This window comes from Solea senegalensis, linkage group LG10 (assembly GCF_019176455.1).
Source record: "Solea senegalensis isolate Sse05_10M linkage group LG10, IFAPA_SoseM_1, whole genome shotgun sequence".
NCBI classification, from domain to species: domain Eukaryota; kingdom Metazoa; phylum Chordata; class Actinopteri; order Pleuronectiformes; family Soleidae; genus Solea; species Solea senegalensis.
The window spans coordinates 24,060,178-24,086,774 of NC_058030.1; the positions used below are offsets into that span (position 1 = coordinate 24,060,178).

General features: G+C 40.1%; 1 protein-coding gene across 3 annotated transcripts; it reads right to left on the reverse strand.

Annotated features, from left to right (window-relative positions):
• Window positions 1-26: 26 nt before the first annotated feature.
• On the reverse strand, window positions 27-25,472 carry chd2 (chromodomain helicase DNA binding protein 2). Of its 3 annotated transcripts, none has more exons than XM_044036640.1 (42): window positions 25,140-25,472; window positions 23,726-23,789; window positions 23,519-23,586; window positions 21,160-21,219; window positions 18,193-20,054; window positions 14,880-15,108; window positions 14,372-14,458; window positions 14,162-14,223; window positions 13,663-13,779; window positions 13,228-13,419; window positions 12,986-13,125; window positions 12,687-12,912; window positions 12,496-12,596; window positions 12,366-12,407; window positions 12,096-12,274; window positions 11,892-12,016; window positions 11,593-11,809; window positions 10,632-10,721; window positions 10,349-10,539; window positions 10,077-10,265; window positions 9,774-9,936; window positions 9,539-9,691; window positions 7,851-7,922; window positions 7,061-7,210; window positions 6,831-6,979; window positions 6,647-6,743; window positions 6,433-6,525; window positions 6,159-6,332; window positions 5,907-6,076; window positions 5,785-5,826; window positions 5,483-5,622; window positions 5,259-5,397; window positions 5,034-5,184; window positions 4,808-4,930; window positions 4,594-4,716; window positions 4,313-4,453; window positions 3,945-4,061; window positions 3,140-3,318; window positions 2,947-3,046; window positions 2,675-2,867; window positions 2,327-2,573; window positions 27-1,650 (listed from the first exon to the last, which is right to left on the reverse strand). In XM_044036640.1, exons 5-42 carry the CDS (start codon window positions 18,249-18,251, stop codon window positions 1,365-1,367), a joined length of 5,448 nt encoding a protein of 1,815 aa, XP_043892575.1. In that variant the 5' UTR covers window positions 18,252-20,054; window positions 21,160-21,219; window positions 23,519-23,586; window positions 23,726-23,789; window positions 25,140-25,472; the 3' UTR covers window positions 27-1,364. The 3 variants fall into 3 exon arrangements, with proteins under 3 accessions (XP_043892575.1, XP_043892576.1, XP_043892577.1); XM_044036641.1 differs by having other exon boundaries at window positions 4,328-4,453; window positions 25,140-25,471; XM_044036642.1 differs by lacking the exon at window positions 13,663-13,779 and having other exon boundaries at window positions 25,140-25,471.
• Between the last annotated feature and the right edge of the window lie 1,125 nt (window positions 25,473-26,597).

Sequence of the window (26,597 nt, forward strand, 5' to 3'; positions counted from 1 at the left end):
ACACACAAAGTCAGGATATGAAAACGTTTGATTGTGTAACAAATGTTTTATTACATATGTCCAAACATATGTACAGGACATTTCTCATGAAGAGTGGTTTTGTCACAAATATAAATTATTTAGACTTTCTTAAAGAACATATGATACAGGAACTATAGCTTGCAGAACATGGAAGAAGAGATGTGCCGGCCGATCACTGTCACAGGTCACAGGTCACCGAGGGCCTGTGACTTGTCTTTTTAATAGTAGATTTTAAAGCATATTTCCGTTCATATTGTCGTCTTTTCTTTTTCTAAATTATAGAATCACATTATAAATGACCAGGAGATGTGGTCCCTTCACCAGCATTCACTGAAATATGATTTTAATACTACATCCTGCCTGTTCTTGAGCCCAGTGCTGTCAACAAACACAACAGTAACACACACATAAATAAGGCACAAATGGAGAAGCATTAAACAAAAGACCAGAGCAGGGCCACGTTTGGCACAGATTTGGAAAATCACATCAACTGTCACGAGCACGTGTTATTTCAGAGATAACCGAGTTGTTAAAATGAGTGAATGAAACAACACTGCATTATTTTTCTTTAACATCATAACACTGAAAGGACAATCATTTAAGTCATAGTGTTAAGAACCTTTCAATAAGCTGTAATAAATACTGCCTTCTTTCATTTCATTGGGCCTATTGAGAGGAAAAGTGATTAAAGTGAACAAAGCAAGAGTTTTTACACGAGTCATGTGAATTTGCTTAAAACCTACGACCTGTAGAAAGTTTCAGGGAAACATACTGGCTGATGCTCGACTGATGATGACGATACACTCCATGAGTCGCTTTAGCTACACGTTCAAGACAAACATTTAATGATATCATGTTTAAACATTCCTCTGTACAGAAATCTTCCTTGACATCATTTGCAAGACTTAAAGCTTAACACAAAATATTATTATGTATAATAATAATAATAATAATAATAAACAACAACGTCTGTGTCACGGTTCCTTTGGGAATAATCCCATACACTTACCGTTCAAAATGGCCAAAACCTTCAGGCACTTTTAGGATAGCGATCAGTCATCAGTTCATGGATCCTAAACGCTTACACTTTAGTCCACGGGACTAAGCATCCATGATCACTGCACTCAGCCCGGCCATGGCTGACTGATGGAGTCAATACATTTAAATAAAGATGCTTGTAGTATTAAGTTATGGTGACGATGAGAGGAGGAAGGGAACATGGAGATAAAGAGTTTGGTTCTGTTGGAAAACAGGGTTTGTGTTCATTCCAACTGTGAGCTTATGATTGGCAAGTCCACACTTGTCCATCAGCAGCAGAACGTGGCTTTGACCCAGATCACACTTTATGTTTTCCTGTTGCTCCAGTTTGGGTCAGCCACAGCATTCAGCTCTGCCGGTCGCTCCTGCGGTGATCGAGAGTCCTGCGGAGACTTCTGAGCCTGTGGGGAGCGAGGGTCTAATAGGGGAGGAGGTTTGTCCGGGTGAAAGGGTCTGCTGTAGTGATCTGATCCAGGCGGACCTGCCGGCCTGTGTTCCGGCATCCTCCTGAAGTCCTGAAGTGGGCCTTCTCGTCCCTGATGGTAGTTGGGACGGAATTCATCAGGGCGCCTTCTTTTGGGGTCTGGATGCCTGAAACATTAACGGCAGCAAAAATATTTCAAACCATGAACGACAACAGAATCCAAAAGGTGTGAGCAGGAGTGAGCAGGAGAGAACAGGTGTGAGCAGGTGTGAGCATGTGTGAGCAGGTGTGAGCAGGAGTGAGCATGTGCGAGCGAGCAGGGTGAGCAGGAGTGAGCAGAAGTGAGCAGGAGTGAGCAGGTGTGAGTAGGAGTGAGCAAGCAGGGTGAGGAGAGCAGAAGTGAGCAGGTGTGAGCAGGAGTGAGCAGAGTGAGCAGGTGAGCAGAAGTGAGCAGGTGTGAGTGAGCAGGAGTGAGCAGGAGTGAGCAGTGAGCAGTGAGCAGGTGTGAGCAGGAGTGAGCATGTAGTGAGCAGGTGTGTGAGCAGGTGTGAGCAGGGTGTGAGTAGGAGGTGAGCAGGTGTGAGCAGGTGAGTAGGAGTGAGCAGGTGTGAGCAGGAGTGAGCATGTGTGAGCAGGAGGAGCATGTGTGAGCAGGTGTGAGTGAGCAGGTGTGAGCAGGAGTGAGCAGGTGTGAGCAGGAGTGAGCAGGTGTGAGCAGGTGTGAGCAGGTGTGAGCAGGTGTGAGTGCAGGTGTGAGCAGGAGGAGCATGTGTGAGCAGGAGTGAGCAGTGAGCAGGTGTGAGCAGGAGTGAGCAGGAGTGAGCAGGAGTGACGCAGCCTGACCTGTCGTAGTAGGGTCTGTGGCCTCGGTGGTCCCGGTCGTTGCTGTACTGCTCATACGGCCGTTTCCGTGGAGAGCTGTTGTTACGGTAACTGTTAGAGCTGCGATACATGTCTCCATGCGGACGCCGGTCACCATAGGAATCCTTGTAGCGATGCGAGTCGTACGGATGATGTCGGTCTCCCTGCCACGACTGGTTGCTGTTGCCAGGGTAACTGTATTTGCGGTCTCTCTGCCAGTCTCCTCGATCTGTCGTTCAAAAACATGAAAAGTAAAAATACTGAAGATGTTTAACAGTGTTTCTTATACAATTCTATATATAATCTCATTTATGTTGTATTTTCACGTACCATCGTTGCCAAAGTGCCGTTTACTGGATGAATTGTACGGCTCTCTGTGGTGTCCATGGGGCCCCGACTGAGACGGGTGAGACGCACCTTTGGAGGACAGCTGTGTGCCCATGGAGTCTCGACTGGACCCGGAAGGTTCTGGCCTGAAAGATTTGACCCTCCCTCCAGAATCATCTTTCTTCTTCTGCTCCTTCTGTAAAACACCGGGATTACTTCCATGTCGATGACAAACAAAGGAATCTTAGACAAGTCTGTGACGAGGACAAACTTGCCTCTTCCTCGTGCAATCGTTTCTTCTGTGCCATTTTATAAAGCTTGTGAAGCTTCCTCGCACCAAACTCTGTGAACTTCGACACAAAAATCCAGAGGTTTCTGCGCAAAAAGTGCACAAAGTAAAAATTAGCCAATTTAGAACAATGTTGCCATCACGATTCACTTCTCAAAGATCAGAGGAAATCATGTCACCTGCGCCAGATCTTGACGTGCTCAGGATCACTGTAGACTTTAAGGCACTCTGTGATCCGGTCTCCGATCTTCAGCAGACATGTGCGTGTGTGTTGGAGCTGCTCCTGGTCAGACAGACCCTCATCGGGTTTATCCAGCTGTTTCAGGGCCTTCTTCACTGGCCTCATGCGCTCCTTACACTAAACAACACACACACACACACACACACACACACCAGGTTACACACACACACACACCAGGTTACACACACACCAGGTTACACACACACACACACACACACACCAGGTTAACAACACACACACACATCACAAGCACACACACACACACACCAGGTTAAACAACACATACACACACACACACACACATCACACACACACCAGGTTAAACACACACACACACACACACACACACACACACACACCAGGTTAAATAATACACACACACACACACACACACCATAACACACACACACACACACACACACACACACCACACACACACACACACACACACACACACACACACCAGGTTAAATAATACACACACACACACACACACCAGGTTAAACAACACACACACACACACACACACACACACCAGGTTAAACAACACACACACACACACACACACACACACACCAGGTTAAATAATACACACACACACACACACACCAGGTTAAACAACACACACAAACACACACACACACCCAGGTTAAACAACACACACACACACCACAGCACACACACACACACCAGGTTAAACAACACACACACACACACAAACACGTATGAGATTAGAAACTCACAATACTGAAGGTTTCCTGATCTAGCTCATCGTCCTCCTTTCCTTCGATGGGAACGGGCTCAGAACCAGCTGTGATGTGAACTGGACCTTGTGTTTTCTTCCCTTTGACTCCTTTAGCCTGACACAACAGAGGTAACGCACACCTGTGTTACTGACAGGTACAAATACAACAGATGTCCTTGACTTTCTATTCATTCTTATCATTATTATTATTATCATTATTACTCACACTATTTTTAATATTCTTATTATTATTATTATTATTATTATTATTATTATTAGTATTGTCATTATTATTCATATCATTATTATTATGTTGATGATGATTATTATGTTGCTGTGCAGGGCCTCTCACTATTATAAAAATACCTTTTCTTTTCTGACCTTAGTGCCCTTCTTTTCTTTGTCTCCATCCTTCTCCTTTTTCGACATTGCCTGTCTTTCTTTGTTTTCTTTGTTGTCCTTTTTCTTTTGTCTCTTTTTGGTTGGGGACTTATCCTTCCCATCGTCCTGCACATCAACAACACAACACTTTCATTTACTGACTGTTTTAAGCTCCTCTCTTGCACTTGAATATACACTGTATGCATTTTCAGGTGAAGCATATGAAAGGCCTTAGAAACAGAAGGAGAACTCCTCTAATGTCTGACCTTGACTTCCCCCTCCTCTGAAGGGTTGTCAGACAGGCGGGGGGAGGAGATGCTGTTGCCCTGCTCGTCCTTCAGCATCTTGTTGTCCTTTTTCGTCCGAGGTTTTCTCTTTTTCACTTTGATCTGAAGAAGAACAGAGGACGTGAGTTTAGTCAAAGACGGGAGTCAGACGTGATGTGATGTGGTGTGAAACGACGACAGCAGGCTACTGTACCTCCTGCCCGGTTTTAGAAGCGTCACTGTTGTCTTGTTCTTTTTTCAGCAGTTTCAGGAGATACTCGGCTCTCGCCTGCAGCTGCTTGGCCTGAGGTTTCTTGCTCGGGTCGTCGGGGAGAATCTGCACAGAGATGAGTCAAGAGCAGATTTACAGATGTTTAGTCCAACGTTGGAATCCGTAGTGTTTTATTTATTCATCTCTGTGTCAGACGATAAATAATTACCTTCTCAGACAGTTTGAGGTCAGGGTCTGTCTTAATCAGATCCCAGTTGCCAAAGCCGTGCTCATAGGTGCCAAGCAACAGCTGGATGTCATCCTCAAGATCCCAGTCCACATCAAAGTGGGCCACCTTGACCCTGCATGTCAACCTGAACCTGTGGGAAAGCGGTTCTTCGTCAGACTCTTCCTGAGCATGTGATCAACACCGCCATCTAAAGAAGTGTCTTACTTGTTTCTCTCCGAGGGGTTGGAGGGCACGGCTTTGTGCAGAGGCTCAAACTCTTCCTCGTGCTGGATGATGGACTTCGCATTGACCTGCACTCCTGAGATCTTGATGTTGATCCCCCTTCGTTTCCCCGGACCTTTGGCTGAAATAACCACATGTGTCACGTTCTTGGGCCGGGAAAATGACAAAGACCAAAGGACTGCGGGCAACAAGTGACATGAACGAACCTTCAACGGGGTTCTCTTTGAGGTGTTCCTCGTGCTCCTGCACTGCGGTCACACAGCTGCTGTGAATCAGTTCCCCGAGTCTCTTCAGGTCTGCGATGGATTTGTCCACCAGCTCAGAGTCTCGGGCAATCGCTTCTAACCTGAGGACAGAACGGCCATCGCGTCAAACACGCTCAATCGAACGATAAGTGCTGTGTGTGTGTGCGTGTGGTGCAGCAGTGAAATGCGTCCCCCGTGGAACAGTGTTTTGCCGTTTGCTGTGACAGATATTAGATTTATTCATATAAAGCTAATATTCCTACCTTTCAAGTGGAGAGCCAAATTTCTTGTACGCCTTGACAAACCTGTTGATTATAAGAATGAATTAGAAAATGACACTTTAACAAATGCAAGAGTGCGTCATTAAAACAGAGGCGGACTTCACCTGCGGATCTCAGCATCAGTAAAGCCCTCCACGTTGTTTTTGCGAGCTCGAGGTCTGCCCCTCTTCTTCGGCTTCTTATCATCGTCGCTGTCGTCCGTCTCACTCTCAGAGCCTGACGAGCGGTTCTTCAGCTTGGAGCCCACATCGCTGTCACTGTCGTTGGCCTGAGCCTGAAAGGCACAGACACCTGCACTGAGTCACCAGCACATTTTCACGCTTTCATCTCACATCAGCGGTTCATTCTCCTCTCACCCGCTTGTTGGAGCTCCTGCTTCTAGGAAGCATGAAGATATCCTCCATCTCACGCTGCTTCTCCTCCTCCTCAATTTTGCGTCGCTGCTCCTGAGGGATGATTTCATCCCATTCCTGAGTTTGTTTCTCCTCTAACTCTGGATTACTCTCCTCCATGCTGGAGAAGTTAGCCACCTTCAGAGGCGCACAGAGTGAAAAGAATGAGGAGGATGTCAGAGACTGGACCTTTAGATAGTGACCTGTCACTGAACACATTAAGTAAATGTGTACTAACCTTAAACTGAGAAAGAAGTTCGTCCGTTGCACTTGAGCCCTGGTCACTTTCTCTGGTTTCAGCCAACCTCAGGATCTCATCGATATCCATCTCCTACACAAACAAAGAAATAACAGTCATTTCTGGCAGGCTGTACTCTAAGAGGTCCGTCACTGTTCTTAATCAATGCTCAAAGTTCTTCTCACGAAACGAGTATTTTGACTCCTCTTCATACCTGTGGTTCAGACTCCTCCCCCTCTGCCTCTTTGAAAAGCTCCTCTGCACCAAACTTAAGAATAGCAGTCAGCTCTTCTTTGTTGAATGGGTTTGAACTGTGAAGAATAAAAGACAACTGAACACAGCGCCCCCTTATACAATATCAAATGTATATATATATATATATATCTGTGACTTCTTACTTGGTGGTCCCTGAGTTGCTGTCCAATACCGTTCTACCAGTGGTGTCCATTCTCTGAATGACAAGATGGTCCAAAACCATCTTCTTCTTTGCCCTCTCAATGATGTCCTCCTCCACTGTGCCTTTGGTGACCAGCCGATATATATTCACCTACGAAAAGAAAAACTGAACTCGTGAATCTCACTGATTAGGCAGCATATCTAATAATGAGTGACACGGACATGAGCTCACCTGTTTTTTCTGGCCAATCCTATGAGCTCTGGCTTGTGCCTGCAGGTCGTTCTGAGGGTTCCAGTCGGAGTCAAAGATGACCACAGTGTCAGCTGACGCCAAGTTAATCCCTAATCCTCCAGCTCTGGTGGACAAGAGGAAGCAGAAGTCCTACAAAACAGAGGGAACATGTCTGATGTGATGTGCTGTACATTTATCCTCACAGTGTATACACTTTACGCACACTCGTACAGCCTTTAGCTTTGATTATCACGTATCATGTATTTTTAGCATTGCATAAAACTATGGAAATTAATTTAAAGATATTAATAGTAATTAATAGGTTACCCAATTTAATTTGTGCAAATTTAAATAATGCTTAGAACCAGACTTGTAATCTCTGTTAGTATCAGTCAGTAGCATTAATTATTATTATTATTATTAATATTATTATAATAATAACAACAATAATAATAATAATTAATGTTATAATAATATTAATAATGATATTAATAATAACAACAATGATAACAATAATGACAATAACAATAATGATAATAATAATAATAACAACAATAATAATAACGATGATACTAATAAAAAATAATGTTAATAACAATAGCATTAATAATAATAATAATAATAATAATAATAACAATAATAAAAATAATAACAACAATAATAATAATGATAATAATAAAATAATATCAATAACAATAATGATAATAACAATAACAATAATGATAATAACAATAATGATAATAACAATAATAATAATAATAATAATAATAACAATAATAATAATACATACCTCTGAGCCTTCTGCATTAAAGTGGTCAAGTGCTTGCTTTCGGATTTCTCCCTTTATGGAACCATCTAGTCGCTGAGGAGGAGAGAGATTTAACATTCAAAGAGTAAATTTCTGCCATTAATTTGTCACCTCTCTGCTTTACATGCCATTCTATACCGTCCATATAAATATGTCCATATGCTAAGACTGATCACAGCGCTACGTCAGCAAAAACAACCCCAGGAGAGTGACTTCAGGAGTCAAGCTGCTCTTCATTTGGAAAAAAAGTTGATAAAAATAACCACATGAACTCTGTGTTCATCAACACTGACACCTGATCCTCACTGGACTCACTCCCACCCAACATGACAACCCCAAAGTCCCCTTCATTTTAAAAACCCTGGAGGTGTAAAGATGAACGACCTATGACGAATAAACACGGAGGCGACGGATCAAACAAACAGCATGAGAACTCATTTTCACTGTCACAGTGTTTCTGTGGCTGTGACAGAGCAAACTCACGAGTCCACAGAGGTTCTGAGGCAGGAGCGTTTTAAGATGCTCGCTTTACTGACAACATGCATCAGAACAGATGAGCCTCAGCTTCTCTGTCTGAAGCAGCCAGACATTTGTTCTCTGACCTATAAACAAGTGGACATCACACGTCAATGCAACGACATGAGAACTCTGCTGGCTCAGCATTCTCATCTGCATCACACGCATGTTCTCGCTGTAATTTGTAGTTTTTATAATAAAAAAGTATCTTCCGTGAATTCTATTACAGCCCACGTATGAAAATGTCCTGGCAGGGAAAGGATGAGGCTCGATACACATGTTTTTAATGACGATTTTCATAATCGATGAATCCGTCTATTGTTTCCTCGATTAATCGTTTGGTTCATAAAATGTCAGAAAACCTTAGAAAATGTTGATCGGTGTTCATCAAACCTGGAAATGATGATGTTCTCAAATGTCTTGTTTTGTCCACAAACCACAATGACTGACTTTTAATGATTTCTATGTTCTCCAGAGCAAAGAAATGAAGAAAATACTCGCATTTAAGAGGCTTAAACAATCGGAAATCTTGTTTTAATCATGAAAAAAGCTTCAAACTGATTAATCGATTATCTAAATAGTTGTCGATTCATTTAATAATCGATTGATGGATTAATTGTTTCAGCTCTAGGCGAGAGTTCAGCTCTGCTAACACAGAGACAACGTTAAAGGCATTAGTTGGGAGTCTAAGCATCACTTAGATCAGGGGTGTCAAACTCATTTTTGTTCAGGGGCCACATACAGCACAATTTGATCTCAAGGGGGCCGGACCAGTAAAAATAGCAAAATAATAGAATAATAACCTATGAACAACAAGAACCAAGGAGTTTTTTCTCCTTTGTTTTACATTTACTGAGAGATAATTTTACAAAACATGAAATTTCTTGAGAAATATAAGTGCAATTTCAACAATATCATGCCTAAATTTACTATTTACACATCACACTGGATCTATAAAGGCACAAACATTTAGTCACGGGTATCTGGAGCATTTGACATTACGTTTAGATTAGTGTGAAATTTTAACAAATTCATCCTGTGGGCCGGATTGGACCCTCTGGCGGGCCGGTTCTGGCCCCCGGGCCGTATGTTTGCCACCCCTGACTTAGATGAACTTTAATGAAACAGGAAGTGAATAAAATAATAAAACTTGCCTGGAACGTGTAGCGCTTGTTGGCCAGGTATTCAGCCAGAATGTCCAACATCCTGACCATCTGGGAGAAGATGAGGACTCGGCTGCCTCTCTCTCGGAGTCTGGTCAGGAGTTTGTCGAGCAGGACCAGCTTCCCGCTGCCTCGCACCAGATTCTGCAACAAGCCAAGATGAACAACCAGAATAAAAGAATAACAGAGGCAGTTTCCTGAGGCGATGCTTCACGGTGACTCTTACCTGCAAGTGTTCCTGTTGTGTTTCACTGTCTCCCTCCTCAGGATGTTTAATGAGGAAACTGTGGTTGCAACACTTTTTCAGCTCCATGACTATGTTCAGGAAGCCGGAGGAGCTGCCGCGAGTGCCTTTGGCGAGAGCTCTGTAATTCCTCGTTAAAATCCACCTAAAAATGTTTAGGAACAAATTAAATTAAATTAAAAGAAAGAAGAAATTCAGCCACTGCACGAGTGGCTTGTTTTAAAAAAAGAAGAAGCAATCGTGAAATTGGTTATTTAAAAAAAAAAACCAGAGATGAGCTCATACTTGTAAAATTGTTTCTGCTGTGCACTCATGTCTACGCGGAGGATTTGCTCCACCTTGGCAGGCAGAGACTTCTCCACATCCTTCTTAACGCGGCGCAGGAGGAACGGTTCGAGGACCTTGTGGAGACTCTGATAACCGTTGTCCCTCCCTTTCCCGTGTTCGTCCTCAAAATTCTCCCAGGAGTCAAACCTGCCCGGGAACACGACACATCGCTCCCATCAAACCGATGCTTTTGTTTCTGCGGCACATTCTACAACTAAACCAAGACATACTTATCAGGCATGAGGAAATGCAACAGGGACCAGAGCTCTTTGAGCGAGTTCTGCAGCGGAGTGCCAGTTATAAGGAGTCTGTGGTTGGACCTGAACTCCATTAAGGTTTTATACAGCAGAGAGTCATCATTCTTCAGCCTGTGAGCTTCATCCACACCCAGGAAGGCCCAGTTTATGTTCCCAAGCACACCCTGGAGACAGATTATTAGCTATTCATTCTCTTTCATAAAGACTATGATAAAAATACACATTAAGAAAGAAATAATGTATCATTTTCACTTACCTTATCTTTAAGTAAAATCTCATAAGTGGTTAATAGTGCGCTGAAACGAATTCTTTTAGTTTGATGGTTCACCCACTCATAGTCGCGAATCTGAACAAAACAGAAGCGAGTTATGTTACCAACTCTGCACAGAGTAGAATTGTTTCATATCACTTTATTTCATTATAACATGTGTCACTAATGGCATTCTTGAATATCATAAAGCCAGAAATATGCTTGATGAGATGACAATTAAATTCAAATCACAGTGAGAGCTGGTTAAACTCTAGTGAGTGAAAAACGACGCTGCACATGGATGTGTTGTGTGAAAGTGTGAATGGTAAAACTGTAGCGTAAAGTAGCTTTGAGAAAAGCGCCGTTTAAATACAAACATCTGGCCAGTTTAACAGTTTCACAGTTTCACAGTTAATGTAAATGTATGTAGTTAAGCCTTGACGAGTCTGCTCGTGTCGTCTTCCTGCTTCTTTGATAGCTAAAATCTGTTGGGGGCGGGACCTGACTTGAAACACCTGAAACCAAAGGTTATCTCCGGCCTCATTTGTACCCTCATGGTCACACCTTCACACTACACTGACCACTTCTTCATTCAGTTCACTGTGGGGCTCCCAGAACTAAGTTCTGCTTCTAGCCCCATGGTTTCCTTCCGCCGCAACCTGTCTCACACCCGAGTCTCCTCCGCTCTTCCACCCTCCAGCACATTCTCCTCCCTGGAGGTTAATGATGCCACTGACTATCTCCACCCATGGTTTCCTGATACCCTCCGGTCGCTGTGCACCAGCCTCAGAGCTGCAGAAAACGAAAACAACCCTCGCCCTTCCTCTGCACTCTCTATCGCTATCTTGTAAGTCACTCTGGATAAAAGCGTTGGCTAAATGCTTAATTGTTACATTTTCAAATGTAAAAGAATTCAACGCAGAAATGGCATAAAATACAGAAAAAAAAAAGGAAATCTCCAACTTACTGTTTTCCTGCTCATGACATCGCCAAGGTACACAACCACGTTCATATCTGGGGCCCAAATGTCAAACTCTCTCTGCCACGAGGTGAGCGTGGACAGAGGAACGACCAGTAAGAAGGGTCCGTACAGCTGATGCTGGTGGAAAACGTAGGACAGGAAGGAGATGGTCTGGATGGTTTTTCCCAGTCCCATCTCATCAGCGAGGATGACACTGTTACACCTGCGGAGAGAGAAGGTGAGGGTGGGTTTACGGTCTAAAGCCATTTGAACCACACAGATGATTTGACTTGTTAATGTGGTACCTGCACCAGGAGTGAGCCAACCAGTTTAATCCATCCAACTGATAATCTCTCAGCTGGAGGTGCTCGTCTCCAATATATGAAGGTTGTTTCTTCAGAGCCACAAACCTGGGCCTTTGCTTTAACACCTGAAACGATGAGTGGTGAGACGTTTCTTCAGTAGTGAGCAGGAGCACCTCACTGTGTCTGGAATGCACTCGACTTTACCTTGCACTCTTTAGAAGGAACCGTTTTGCTTGAGTTGCGGTTCATGAAGCTGTCGATGCAGTGCTGAAACTTCTTCCTGACCAAAGCGCCGTCTTCCCAGCTACACTCTGAATACGGTAACCCCATCCACTTACATAGATACTCTGGCTCATTGGAAGATGGGGTCTTGTGACTGTGAGCTGTTGAAAAAAAAACACGGACAAATGATGAGAACATGATCATGATCACAATAAGAACACACACACACACATGCATGAGAGAGGGACTCACAGGGGAAGTCAGAGGATCCTGGTGTTTTTCCTGTTTTGGTTGCTGTTGACATTTACATGTTTTAGTACATCTTCAAAGAACTCTATGAATATCTGCAGCACTGACAGCAAATAGAAACACATCTCATTACCGATGACACGTTCCACAATTTGAAACTGCTTGTTCAAATCTGCGATGAGCTCCTGCTGGCAGTTGTGATATTCTACATCCTCAGGAGACGCTTTATTCAACCTGAAAACAGAGGTGGAAGAAACAGTCAAACTTCCTCAAAAGACTTTAGACGTGCAAGTAAAACGTTGACGCAGAGACAGCGATGTTCACCATGAAGTGAGCTCGTCATTTTTCTTCTTGTAATTGTCCAGTTTCTTCAGACCCTTGACCTTCTGCAGGTTCAGAGAGTCCATGCTCTCCCACGTGTTGTGGATGTAGGACCAGCCCTTCCATTTGATCAGATACTGAGTCTCACCCTCGTGGTTCTCTGGGTCAAAGCCTTCACATGGGTCTCCGTTTTCTTCTACGGCATACACAGTAGTGGAAGCCCCAGTGGCTAAAACAGCAAAAACATTTGTTTTATTTTGACTGAGCCTCAATATATTTTGATGATAAAACTCATGCATCACCTTCTTTTTTGCCTATTCTGTTGTCCATGACCTTCTCGATGGTCTCCGCGTCGTCGTTCTGCAGCTCCTCGCCCGCGTCCCCTGTCATTTCAATCAAGTCATCAGAGTCTGTTTCAAAGTCGTGTTGGTCCTCTTTGTAACTGTAACACAACATCATGACAAGGGCGGGACAGGTGAGCTGCAGGTGCGCCGATGGTTGAAATCCTGACACTGAATTCACTCATCAATCCAAAAAAAATGACCTTTTGACTTTTGTGGCACCCCTTCTTCGGGTCTGCCTCTTTGGAGTGTCTTCCTCGTCGTCGTCGTCGTCATCGTCGTCGTCGTCGGCGTCATCGTCGTCGTCGTCGTCGTCAGCTGATGACTCTGGTTTCCTGGACTTTCTTGCTTTCTGGGAAACCTGCTTTTTGACCGTAGATGATTTGGTCTGAGGTCTGTAAAACACACAGACGAGCGCGCGCGCACATTCAAACCGTTATAGAACGATCTCCAGCATCATTGTCACAGTGAGTTTGCTCTCTGGCTGAAGTATTCTTACGATCACATTAACACTTGGTTTATGTCACACAGGAGTAAATTGAAAAATATGTCATCAAACTAATGATCAAACAATATAGAATGTTTTGGGGATGACCAGTGGGTAGCTGTCTGATGGCCAGGCTTCGCTACACTCTTACCTTCTAGCAGGAAGTCGTCTGGATCTAACTTTTTTCTCTTCCTGCTCACTGTCTGTACTCTCGGAAGCCTCCTCCTCCTCCTCGTCTTCATTTGAGTCATCATCTTTCCAGATATTTCTTACAACAAAGAAATGCCACAAGTTCACCCTCAAGGCCCATCACTGCTGTAACTTATCATGATTTCATGCTGGCCAGAGGGTGCTGAGCACAACCCAGTTCAATCAGATCGACTTTGTCTGAGTAACACCTGGCTGAGCCTATTCTGAGCCAAACAGATACCCATTTAAAAACAAGCTGTACGTGATGTGAACATGAAAACACGCATGTACACTACATGACACAAATATGAACAGTGACTGCGTGCGTCGAGTGTACGACAACTTTCCAAGCATGTCAACTTGGCAGTATTCAAAGAAATTGACAAGCAAATAAATTAGAAAATAATATAATAACAATGAGAAAAATGACACACAACAATATTCTTCTCTTTCATACTTACTCCTTTTTCTTAGCACGAGAACTTTTCCTCTTGGGACTTTCACTCTCAGACTCACTGCTGCCCTGTGAACAGTCAGCACACACAAGAAAGAACTGCCGTTTACTTCTAAAACGCACCAGCACTTCCACCAAATGTCCACTAGATGGCACTCGATACTGGTTTGAAAGAAGCTGATAAAAACAAAGCCTTCGTTTAGGCTCGTGCGCTTACCCCAGCTCCTATGTTTAAACGAGCTGGCTCCTGTCTGCTGCGATTTGACCTCCTGACACCGTACACATCTGGATGTTCTTCCCACATCTGCAAAGAGAAGCTGTTTTCAGATTACCACAGACTTAATTTAACATACAAATGCCATATTGGCATATAATTAGACTATTTTTACTATCAATGATTCTGCAGATTATTTTCTTTAGATGACTTGTTCAAACTATAGAACTCAACAAAACAAAAAAAAACACTTCAATGTGACTTTTTTGGTGTCTTACTTCAACAAGAGAGAAGTATTTTGTTCTGCAATATATGTGGGATTTAATGTTTATTTTTTATAATTGATGCTAATGTTTGCTGGATATGTATTTAGCCATTGTGCAATTAAACAATGGTTTAAGTCAATGCTGCGTACGTGTGGATGTGGGACTATCAGTGGATCAATAACATTAAGAGCCAGATTAAAGAAGGTTTTTGAAGCTGCTTTGGAAGCTGCTTCGGTGACCTTTACCTTCTTTACATCTGCCAAACGTTCTTTCTTCCTGACTGGCTTGTCTTTGACCTCTGCTGTGGTTTGCTGAGATCTGGCAGATTCACTCTCTGACTCAGAGTGACTCTCTGACTCTGAGGAGCTGTTGGACTCAGAGTTGTGGGATCTCCTCCTCTCGCTGCCATGCTCGCTCTCTGACTGACTCCCCGACTCCGATGCAGAATGGTTGAATTCCTCAGAAGCTGAATTGCTACAGAAACAAGAACATTTTCATTTTTAATTCTAATGCTAATGCTAATGCAATGCCATACACCCAACTACAACATGTGAGTTGACAAATAAATACATTAGTAATAACAGTGTACATGCTCTCGATCAGTCACAGAGAAACTAGAGGAGCTTCATAAACAAGTAAATCATGACTGAGAGGAATCTGAAACCTCATTACATCATGCACCATGTTCCTGACTCGGCTAAATCTCGACTCTCTTTAAAACACACAAATCTACTCATCTCATTTTGAATAACTTTCAAATGTAAGAACTGAAAAAAATAAGAAAATACTACAATGTAGTCATGATAAATGAATGCCACACATGTAGACTTCAAAAAGAAAGCAAACAAATATTCACATTAAGCTTAAAAAAAAAAAACTCAACACATTTTTGGAGGAGTGACTCTTATAACTCAATAACTATAGATTAAAACACTTGCAATAGCAACACCACCATAGGTGAGACAGGAAGTAATGTCCAAGGACCAGGTTAACTAAATCAGTAGAATAATCTTTTAATTTCCTCAGATTTAATCTTTATCTAATTTAGACAACAAACCAACCTGGTTTGGGACAATTGCCACATGTCATAGTGGCACAGAAACATTTTTGCCACCATTTCAAAAACAAATTGGTAAATGAATGACATTCAATGCAATGAACTCTCTATAAACAACATGGGTGGCTGTGCGTAACCACACAGTTAGATATCTTGATTGTGGCGACATCTCCTCTGGCCTTTTCTGCATGCACTTTTCAGTCTGTGCTCATGAGGGCGCTACATCAATATGAAATGAAGACCCAGAAATCACTGCTTTACATACATTGTCTTACAGAGACATAGTGGTTTGTGTCTTTGTCAGTTTACTAATTCATGAGCAGTGTAGTGAACATTACATTCAGGGTACTTTAGGGTAAAGGTCAAATTATATCTATCTATCTATCTATATATTAAACAATGTGTATATATATATATATATATATACACACACACACACACACACATACATACATATATATAGATATATAAATAAATTGCCTCATTAAATGTATGTATTTACACAACTGTATAAATAATATGTCTAATGTGTTTATTGAACACTTCTTATATAACATATCATAACATAACAGTTGATAAAGAGACATAATAGGCTCCGCTGACACCACAGGTTCAACGACCAAACTCGGAAGTAAATGGTTCGTTTCTCTTTAAGTGAGGTCAAATGTGGGCGGGGCGTACACATGACCTCGAATGACTATTGGTCGACGTGTTGCTGTGTTGTCATGTAGCCTATGAGTGCAGTGGCTGCCTTTTCCCAGGTCTAAATTCTTCCTGTTACTCCTCCGTGTCTTTCTGAGCGGAGTTTTAATACAGAGCCGTGAACACGCTGGGCAGACGACGCCAGGGCCATTTTGAGACTCGGGAGAGCGAGTGTGTAAACTACGAACATGTGGCGTTTCACAGACTGCTCGCATTTACTGACGCTCATTCTGCGTTGCATGCTCACTTTGCTCATCATTCTGTGTAAAAAAAAATAAAAAAATAAAATAAGTAGTGGTGCCATCAGTGGCAACGGACATATTACACTCCAAGCTAAAAACACTAAAATGGCTGCCATAAGACCAGACACAAAAAAACTACAAGTGTGATGTAACCCTCTGCATGCAGAGAAAGCACTAATGTGTGGGGATAGTACTCAAATGTCTGTAAGTCTGTCTGTCTCAAAATCTATGGACAATCACAGTCCATAGATTTCTGTAAAACAATGACAGGAATCTAATACTATGAGCAGCAGTTAGCATTAGTGCAATATAACATGTTTTGTCAGCTACGTGGTTATGCACTCCTGCATTGTCCTCACACAATGCAAATTGTCTGATGTAAGTTGTAATTCATCTTTATTGATCAAAACAATGAGGATGACACATACACATGTAAACATTTCATGAGAGAGGCAGACATGTTAAAACTGTCAACAAACCACATGTCAAGCGTGCAAATTCTTGGCCATATGGGCTTTATAATTTACCTGATATGTCATAAAAATGTGGCCAGATTATATTTACATAAAATATAATATTCATTTACTCAGATCATAAGAAATACTTAATCTCCAATCACCATATAGTCAAAATGTGATTAACAAAAAGTACACATTTAACCTCTGATGATGGTAAATGTATGTGACCGGCATCACTGTTCTTTTAAATGCTGATAAATACTGCTTGAAAGGTAAAGGCAACCAAAGGGAATATTGAAGTAAATGTACAGCCTTCACAATGGAAAGTAAGACAAAAATAAACTGCAGACAACAATATTTCATGTAAAACACAATCCTGTCAACACTGACATAATTAATACACACAAAATAGTAGTTTTCAGAAGGTTTAATTAAGAATCTAATGCCACAAACATGTAATGACAAGGCATTAAAAGCTTGAGGATTTTAAAGAGCAGGAATAAGGAGTTTGATTGGACTTCAGTCTCTGATAACGTGGTCACAAATTTAAAAAAAGCAAAAAAGACTTTTATTCTTATTTTGTAAGTGCTGTCAGGTTAAAGAACCAACGGTATTGTGTGTGTGTGTGTCTGTAACACAATTAAACAGCTTTACATATTGCTAACTAAATGAAATTAAATGAAAATCAATGTTTTCATTTACAATAAAACCAAAACAACAACGTTGATAAAATGGTGCAATGCAGTACCAACTAGTAAAGACAAGGTCATGTTACATTACAGCGACAAGACATGAATCCTTCGAGACCATTCATTTAGAACATAATGCAAAATAAACGACACTTGTCTGTGATATAACACACGCATCTTGTGGGAAATGATTTCTAAACAGAGGCCTGAACCCTTAGCATCGAGTTAAGAAATGGAAGGAAAATCAGGGTGTGGCTATTAAACAAAAGCAAGGTCATTCATGACATCGTTGTACTTCTTTAAAAGAAAACACAGGTCTCTAATAAATGCACAAGTGATCAACCATGCCTGACAAGGAAAACAATCGAAACAGATAGGCAAAAGGGTGCAAAAGAGTATAAGGACCATACCTTGATGCATTGCTCTGAGTCGATCCTTCATCCTCTTTTTTACTTTTATTCTTCATCATTGTATTATCCTGAAAATCGCTGATGAGATGATGTTTTTGTCCTGGTATTCACTGTCAAAAAGTTACGGGATGCATGAACTATCATAAAGGTCCAGCAATATTGCTCAGGTGGCAGTTAAAACCCAGGCGATGCGACACGATGCAGGAAAAAGGCATTAAATCTTAAGACTTTGATATCATAAAAAAACATCGCTAATTTGGATATACGCGAGAAAACTATCAGGTATTGTTACAATAGCTTTAATATCCAACGCATGTTTTTCAATACAGTCCACGGATCAAGCCGCATACAATTAATTCGAACTGCGTCATCAGAAAGACGAGAAGGAAAAGAAGATTTAAAGATGAGAAAAGCAGTTACTCATGAAATACATAATGTAAACATGCCAATTCCAGCTGAATAAAGGTGGTAGCCTAAAAATGAAAGATTAGATTCACGTTCGCAATAGTATTTAAAACGTGTATCTGGCTCAAATAGGAATAAACTACAGACAAAATACAAATTTAACAGTTAATAACAAAAAATATTTAGTTTCAAAAAGCTTCCAGGCCCTTAAAGTCTTCCTCTACTGTCAGTCTCAAGAGCGACAGAGGCGAGCAGCACTAAAAATGGAGGCGCTCCATGGCTGCCAGTGCCCAGTATAGAAAACAACGACAAGCACTCCCCGGCCACAGACGGCTCCATAAACTCGACAAATCAGCCCGAAAACCACACAATACCATTTAAAACAACGATCCCGCGACCACAGCTGCTAAATTTGTATCAAATTCAAGCGATCTCAGCCGAAAAACAGGCAACACAGACGGTCTAACGACAGCCAACGGCTCCCTTCCTGAGGTTCAGCCGCCATCTAGAGCTCCTTCCTAGCTCTGAAAGCTTTGCCTTTGATTGACGTTATTTCCATTTACTCCACACTCAGGTGATGCTAAGTCCCTCCCCTTTTATTATGTTTCAAAATTACTTTAAATTAACCAACAAATGTTATCAGTCCAAGGACACAAACACAACAGTGAACCCATATTTTCCAAGTCAGAAATGACTTTTGACCAAGTAGAAGTGTTAAAAGTATAGTTATTGTAGCAATTGCATCACTTCCTGCTCAGACAGGAAGAAGGACAACCAGAAGCCATTTTAGAAAGCCTTTGGAAACCATTTCGGCCACACTAAAATCACCACATATGCACAATTAATGTGTTATCCGACAGCATTTGGACCCGAGTTTTCGATTGTACGGATTAAACCGCAAAATATTTTCGAAAGCAAAGTATTGTTTCATCATATCTTTGAGGAGCAAAACCCCATACAGGGAGAAATATTGACATTTCACCAAAACCAGTGAATAGCGTAAGAACTTAAGCTAGCGTACAATTACATGGGCAAACACAGATGACGATTAGTGACACCAAATCAATGCAATCCAAAACATCTGTAAAATAATAAAACCCAGCTGCAGGGCTGTAGAACCAATTAGGCCAAATTTGCTCTTTGGTTAATTAGCTAATGACACAAAGCCAGTGGAAAAATAATGAGGACATACACTTTATTTAAAAATAACATTTGAATATCAAATGTACAGAAGCTGGTTTCGTTTCCCAAAAAACACTGTATCTTTTAACAAGTCCGGCGACGGTGTTCCGTCCACGTTCCGTCCAACATGTGTCCATGTTGTCAAAAATAAAATCCAAAGTCCATTCACAAAAAGGAGTTTCATCTTGTCAAAATTTGGCAAAATGCCACATTGCTTGCCGTCTTCACGTTAAATAACGTTGTCTCCACTTCAGCAATATCCGGTTCAATGGGGTCTTGATAGGATAAAAAAAGAAGGAAAATTTGTAAGCCCACAACGTAACGGTAATTGGTAATAACTGTCCAGCAGATAAGGCATGCTAAGCTAGACTGAATTAACACAATTTTGTGACATATAAAGCTTGTCTATGCTTGTGTTAGCTAGCTAGCACTGTTTTGAACACTGATAATAAGTACACAAATGTTTGAAAAGATTTTAGAAACTTTTTTTTTTTAGCCAAGTTGCTATTAACATTCATTACCAAGTTAATATCAAACCAACAATGACTGCAATCAACGTTGTAACTTTCTTATTTTAGGATCAAAGCCATGTAAATATTGTCTTAAAGCCGACCACCACAGGTATGTTGAGTCCAGTTATCTTAATTCAGATTAAGCGTAATGTTAAAACGTCTAGTAGTGATGTCACAAAATTGAGAACAAAACACAGACACGTGAACAAACACTGCTGAATCCAAAACAAAATCCATCGCCTTAAACAAATTACCGGTTTCCAAGGCAAGACGGACCCACAGACGAACAATATAAATGCTACAATCCATGACAGCAAATCCTCAATGGTAATTTACTGAACAGCCAGATAATTCTGTCATAGGTCTTTAAGAGATGCAATATGACAGATAAGGACAGTGTGATTGGTATTGCCCAGAGTTACACATAAATTGAGCTCTGTCAGAGGCCAAAATGTAAGAGATTTACAGCTTAAAATGGAAAATATACCAATTCTTGAAAAAGATTTATTTTGCTGAAATAAAACAATCTGGCCAATGTCCATATAATCACACACTGTGTTTTGTATCAAATCCATATAACGAAAATTGCTACTCTTGGAAATTGTTGCGATTTGTTTTCCAGACTTACCCTTAACCTGCTAACATCTAACTCTTCAGCTAGGTTTTACATCTAGCTGCAAATGTCAGCAATTAATATTCCAAGTGAATACATCATTTAAGTAATATAAAAAATAGGAAAGAGAAATATTCCATCCATTTAGCAAACCATTTGGCATAAACATAACATATAATCTCTATAAAGTTATACATTACAGGCTCAGAAAGGAGGTAAGTAAATACTTGTGGTCAAATGTACAAAAAAACTTACAGAGCTGTCTTCTCTCCCATCATAAATTGAAAATCTTTGTTTCGCAGATGCATGTCCGCACTGTAAAGAGATAATACAACATTAGACCCACAGAAAAATAAACAAATTGACCACTCAGTTTGGGTAGATTTATCTCGTATTAAGTGCCTGAGACAGCTTATTTTCTATGCAGCAAACACCTGCCGAGACGACTGATTCCAGCAGACAATCCTTTTGAGATACAGTATGGCTGCTTTCATAAATCCATTTTCAAACCTTGACCTATAACAACTGATTAGTAGCTCATGTCCTTTACACTGAATACTGCAATCAGATTACTGAATGCTGAACAACTAAAATAAATAAAAGCATTAACCTTCAAACTATTTTTTACAGCTTTATAGCAGTGACATTACTAAGAAGTCTCATGTTTTATACCATCAGTGGATTAACAATATTTGGGAGAACGTGTAAAGCAAAAAAGGACAGTCGCAGAACAATATTGATAATGGGTAAAGTCTGGTTCAGATAAAGTCTGAACCAGTGCCCTCACATCTATGCATACCTTTTAACAGTGGCCATGCCTGACGCCTAGTACGGAAGGAGGTATCAAAATTTAACAGTGCTAAATGGGTCTGATGACGGTCATATTTCTAGAACACAAATCATAAGAAATGTAAATTTCGAAACGTGTTCCTAACCGTTTTGTTTGACTTCAGACTTCTATTTAAAAAAAATTTGGAACAATTTAGTGCAACTCTAGAAGTTGGACTCTCTCATTAAGAAAGGACACACAACATCTAAGTCGCAAAAAGTCAGTTTGCACAAAAGGACTCGCTAGGACATAAAAATAACAGATATTATATTTTCGGGTAATAAACTACCAAATGCTAGTTCCATGAATGACTGAAATGTTTCTCCGATTTTAAATATTTCTGTATGGCTTGTAAGCATTTGGAAATAGCTAGCTAGCTAGGAAGACACAACAAATTCAAATGTTAATGTGAGAGAAATGTGCTTTACAAATAAACAAACCGAAACACACCTTTGAATGTTTTTAAATTGCTCGACTTAAAAAATTCTATTCGTAATGTCAATTTCCATATTAATGAAGGAATTAGAAATACTCATTCACAAGAGGTTTCCATATGAGAACAACTTTTAAGTATGGGTCTCACGGTAAGCCAACTTGTCATTATTTAATAAAACTTGCTAATAAAAGGAATTGCAAAGTAAAAATTTCTTGGGTGATGGAACACCCGTTTTGTTGGAGCTGAACCTGATGGAACATAGCCCATGTGGCAACTAAGGCATTATCCACATGAAAGCAGAACTTTACCTGCACAATTAGTCTTCTACAAACACAGCGTCACTCCAATGTCTTCATTAACATGTAACTAAAACCACTCTTAACGCTGTAGTACATATGTCAGGCCCGTATGTGGTGCTATAACGCTGCCACAGAAATACATAAATGAAGAAGAAGACATGGACCATGTGCGCTGTGTACACACTATTTTTTTCCTTTCTTTTTTTTAAATAAAGTTTTATTTGGACATGTATACAAGCACATAAATGACTAATTAAAAAGACAGTGAATCAACAATGACTGCTCAATTGGTGGTGCATCTATTACTATGAGGTGGCAGCAGCAGCATTTATTTGCGAGGTTCCTTGAATGCATTTTTCATCTAAACTCAACGCGCAGTGGATCCCACAGAAGTGGAACAGGAAATGTACTAGGGTCTTTGAATGCATCCTGTTAGCCTTGTAGCTCAACACAATAAGAACCCTGTATTATTTCCATTAGCTCTCATGCACTAAAGATAAGAACATTCAGCGAATAATCCTAATGAGTATTTGAAAAGCATTTTTTCTTAAAATGCCCATCTTTAATAAACGCGATTAGACAAATTATAAACCACAAGAACACGATGACTAGACATCACCATTTTAATAATGGAAATTGCGTATTGGTTGTACACCCAAAAACGCAGGGATTCCGTTTTCCCAAAATAGCATTTTAAGGCTTTCGAGATGCCGATTTTGTGTGGATAAAAATCTGAAAGGATACAAAATGTTAGCAGACACTCTTTCACGTGTTGTTGCGTTTGCACGGGCCCAGAGACTTTTAACTTTACATATCATCTTACCTCGAGTCATGCATTCGCATATGTCTGCATGTTACAACATTACACAGTAGGGGGCAGACCATCATCAAAAAGGACATAGCAGTGAGATAATATACTATTAACTCTGCTTTTTTTTAACTGCTATGTTTGTGTTGTCAGTAAAACGGATAACTCGATTAGACTCATTGAAAGAGTTCAATACTAAGCTAATGTGTCGACTTTAACGATATCTCAAGAAATATACTTACATATCCCCAATGCAGTAGAGTCGTCCGAATCAGACACTTCATGACACCACGACGACTAAATGTCAACCCTTTAAAAACAGAAAAATTAAGTTTAAGAGAAAAAAACATGACAACAGCACATCCTACTGGCGACATATGTATGGCAGTACAGACGGGCAAGCCAGTAAGAGTGCAAAATATACAAGATTAGTTGATATAAAGACATACCATTTAAGCGCAAGTTGATCTCCTATCTTCTTAGAAGAAATCTGAGAAACATCGACGGGAATTCCTGCAAAAATATTTTTTGAGAAATCGTCATTTCTTAAGTCATACAAGAAATGCAAATTTTTTACTGGAATGATGACAGATGTTAACGGGTTGGTTCAGTGAGTAGTCAGACTACATTTGAGAGTTTATTAATATATTAAGAGAATCTGAAATTAGTTGTGTAATAAGTCAAGATTTATTTATCTTTTTGCATGTTTCGGCAACTCAAAGTGCAAATAAACTAATGTTTGACAGAAACATCCGATTGAGTATAGCGTAGAGAGGACATTTTGTTCTGTGCAGGATTCACTAATCCCTTGGTTTTGACGATTTAGTTTAAGATAAAATACAAAAGTTTCTAAGTTTGTATCTATGATATGATGTGTAGTGTTTGCTATTATATGTAAATAAATGGACAACCTTGTTCATGACACTTTGATATTATGAATTTTTTTGTATTCAATTAATGTTAATATAGTGTTTACTTTACAAATTAGAAGCTTTCTAACATAATGTTTCTATACATGTACATCTATACTTAATGTAACATGGAAAAACAACAATGCACGCATTTAAATGTGTCCTCCACTCAGTACCTCATAGGGTTAAAAGCCAACACCCTAAAATGTTTTTCGAAGTATATCTAATCTTATGTAACATATATTTCCTTTAATTGACAAATAATAGGAGTATAGTTTGAATCTTAAGTCTATGGTGCAAGAATAATTGAAAACAGTCACATTTTAGCATTTTAACAATTTGTCACATTTAATTTAACATTTTTTTTTTAAAGTCAAAGGTTTTAATGTACATTTCACTAAACTGTGTAATTGCCTACATCTGCACACTGGAGTGGAGTAATGATGGAACTTAAACAGCTTTTTAATACATTTTTGAATTTATAATTTAGTGAAAACCCACATAAATGAATATAGAGATAATAGAATAAAATATGCTCAAGTTTAAGGTGGTGATATTTTACAATGTCAAAACATCCCTTAAAAACGAATCATTTGCTTAGTTTAGTCGTTTTTGTCGAACAAATTCAGACAGGGGCATTTGTCCTTTCAAGGACAAAGCAAATTTTAAATGCGTAGGTAGAAATATCTCCTGAAAGGGTCGTGAACAAATGTACTTCTTCACATATAAACCAAGCTAAATCGAAACAAAGGCAGCAAACAAGTGAAATCCATCAAGTTTAACACCAAATGCATAGAATTTACGCTCCGAAACCCGTTTTCCTTTTTTCGCTGACATCACACCATGGCCATTTTTACAACGCTGCGTCTTACTGTCGTTCTTTCCACCATATTGACTCAGTCCCGATGTCTATTTAACAGCTCTTAACGTATGATTACTCGCAGTTTCTTACCCATGGTGCACGCCGTGTCTATCCCCCGTCGTCTGCTGTGCTGGACACCGTGTTTTTGCTCGGTTTTGGCCGTTTTGGTGGCGCTTTCATCCTCCCGGCTCTCCGTCCGCTGCACATGAGTGTTTTCCCTCCGCGGTGCTCGCCCTCTTCTCCTTCCTCGCCGCTTCTGCCTCAGCTCATATCCTTCAGCGGCTCTGCCCACTTTCGTCTCAACGTAAGCCCTCCTCTCCACTTCCTCTCCAGCCCCATATTAGCTGACGCTAAGCTAACGTTAGCAGCCGACGAACGTTGTTATATTGAGGTTAATGGACGTTGGTGAACGAAAAGTTTCTACAGACAAGGAAAATAAGTATGTACAATTCAATAAAACAGCACTCACATAGTGGCACACACTGCGTGTGTCACACTGTTGTACACATTTCTATTCAAAATGTTTTTAGACATTCATAATGACAAATCGACTCGTGAACTTCAATATTGTTGCACCAAAAAATAAAAGTACATTTTCTTAGATGACTGTGCTGAAAATAGTTTACTAAAATAAGTAGGTGCAATTAAAACAACATAGTGATACATGCTGTTATTACTGCAGCATTTCAAATTCATTAATGCTCCTTTATGAAATTAGTGTTCTAACTCTTTCTCTGTTCACTGTGTACATAATATCATGTTGTACATATATGCACATTATACACGTTATTAAATTGTATTACGTCTAATATTTAATGTTTCTGTATTTAAATGTCATATGACATTGTGTTCTGTGCAGGATTCACTAATCCCAATTTAGTTTAAGATCAAATATGATATGATGTGTAGTGTTTGCTATTATATGTAAATAAATGGACAACACGATATTCTTTGTATTCAATTAATGTTAATATAGTGTTTACTTTTCAAATTAAAGCAGAGAAGCTTTCTAACATAAAATGTTTCTATACATGTTATTAAATTGTATTATGTCTAATATTTAATGTTTCTGTATTTCATGTTCATATTAAATGTCATATGACATTGTGTTCTGTGCAGGATTCACTAATCCCAATTTAGTTTAAGATCAAATATGATATGATGTGTAGTGTTTGCTATTATATGTAAATAAATGGACGACACAATATATTTTGTATTCAATTAATGTTAATATAGTGTTTACTTTTCAAATTAAAGCAGAGAAGCTTTCTAGCATAAAATGTTTCTATACATGTTATTAAATTGTATTATGTCTAATATTTAATGTTTCTATATTTCATTCTTCCAGGTATAATCTGGCAACTTCCCTTAATAAAAGATTACCTTGTCCTGTCAAACACATTGCTGAGACAATGCCTTTCCTGTGGCACAATGATCACATCAAGAAGGCTAAATGACTCTTAAAATGACATTATTTATCTCATGTTATTTACCGTAGGTGAGAAAATAGAAACATAAATCTGTTGGGGGGCCAGCAGATTTGCCAGT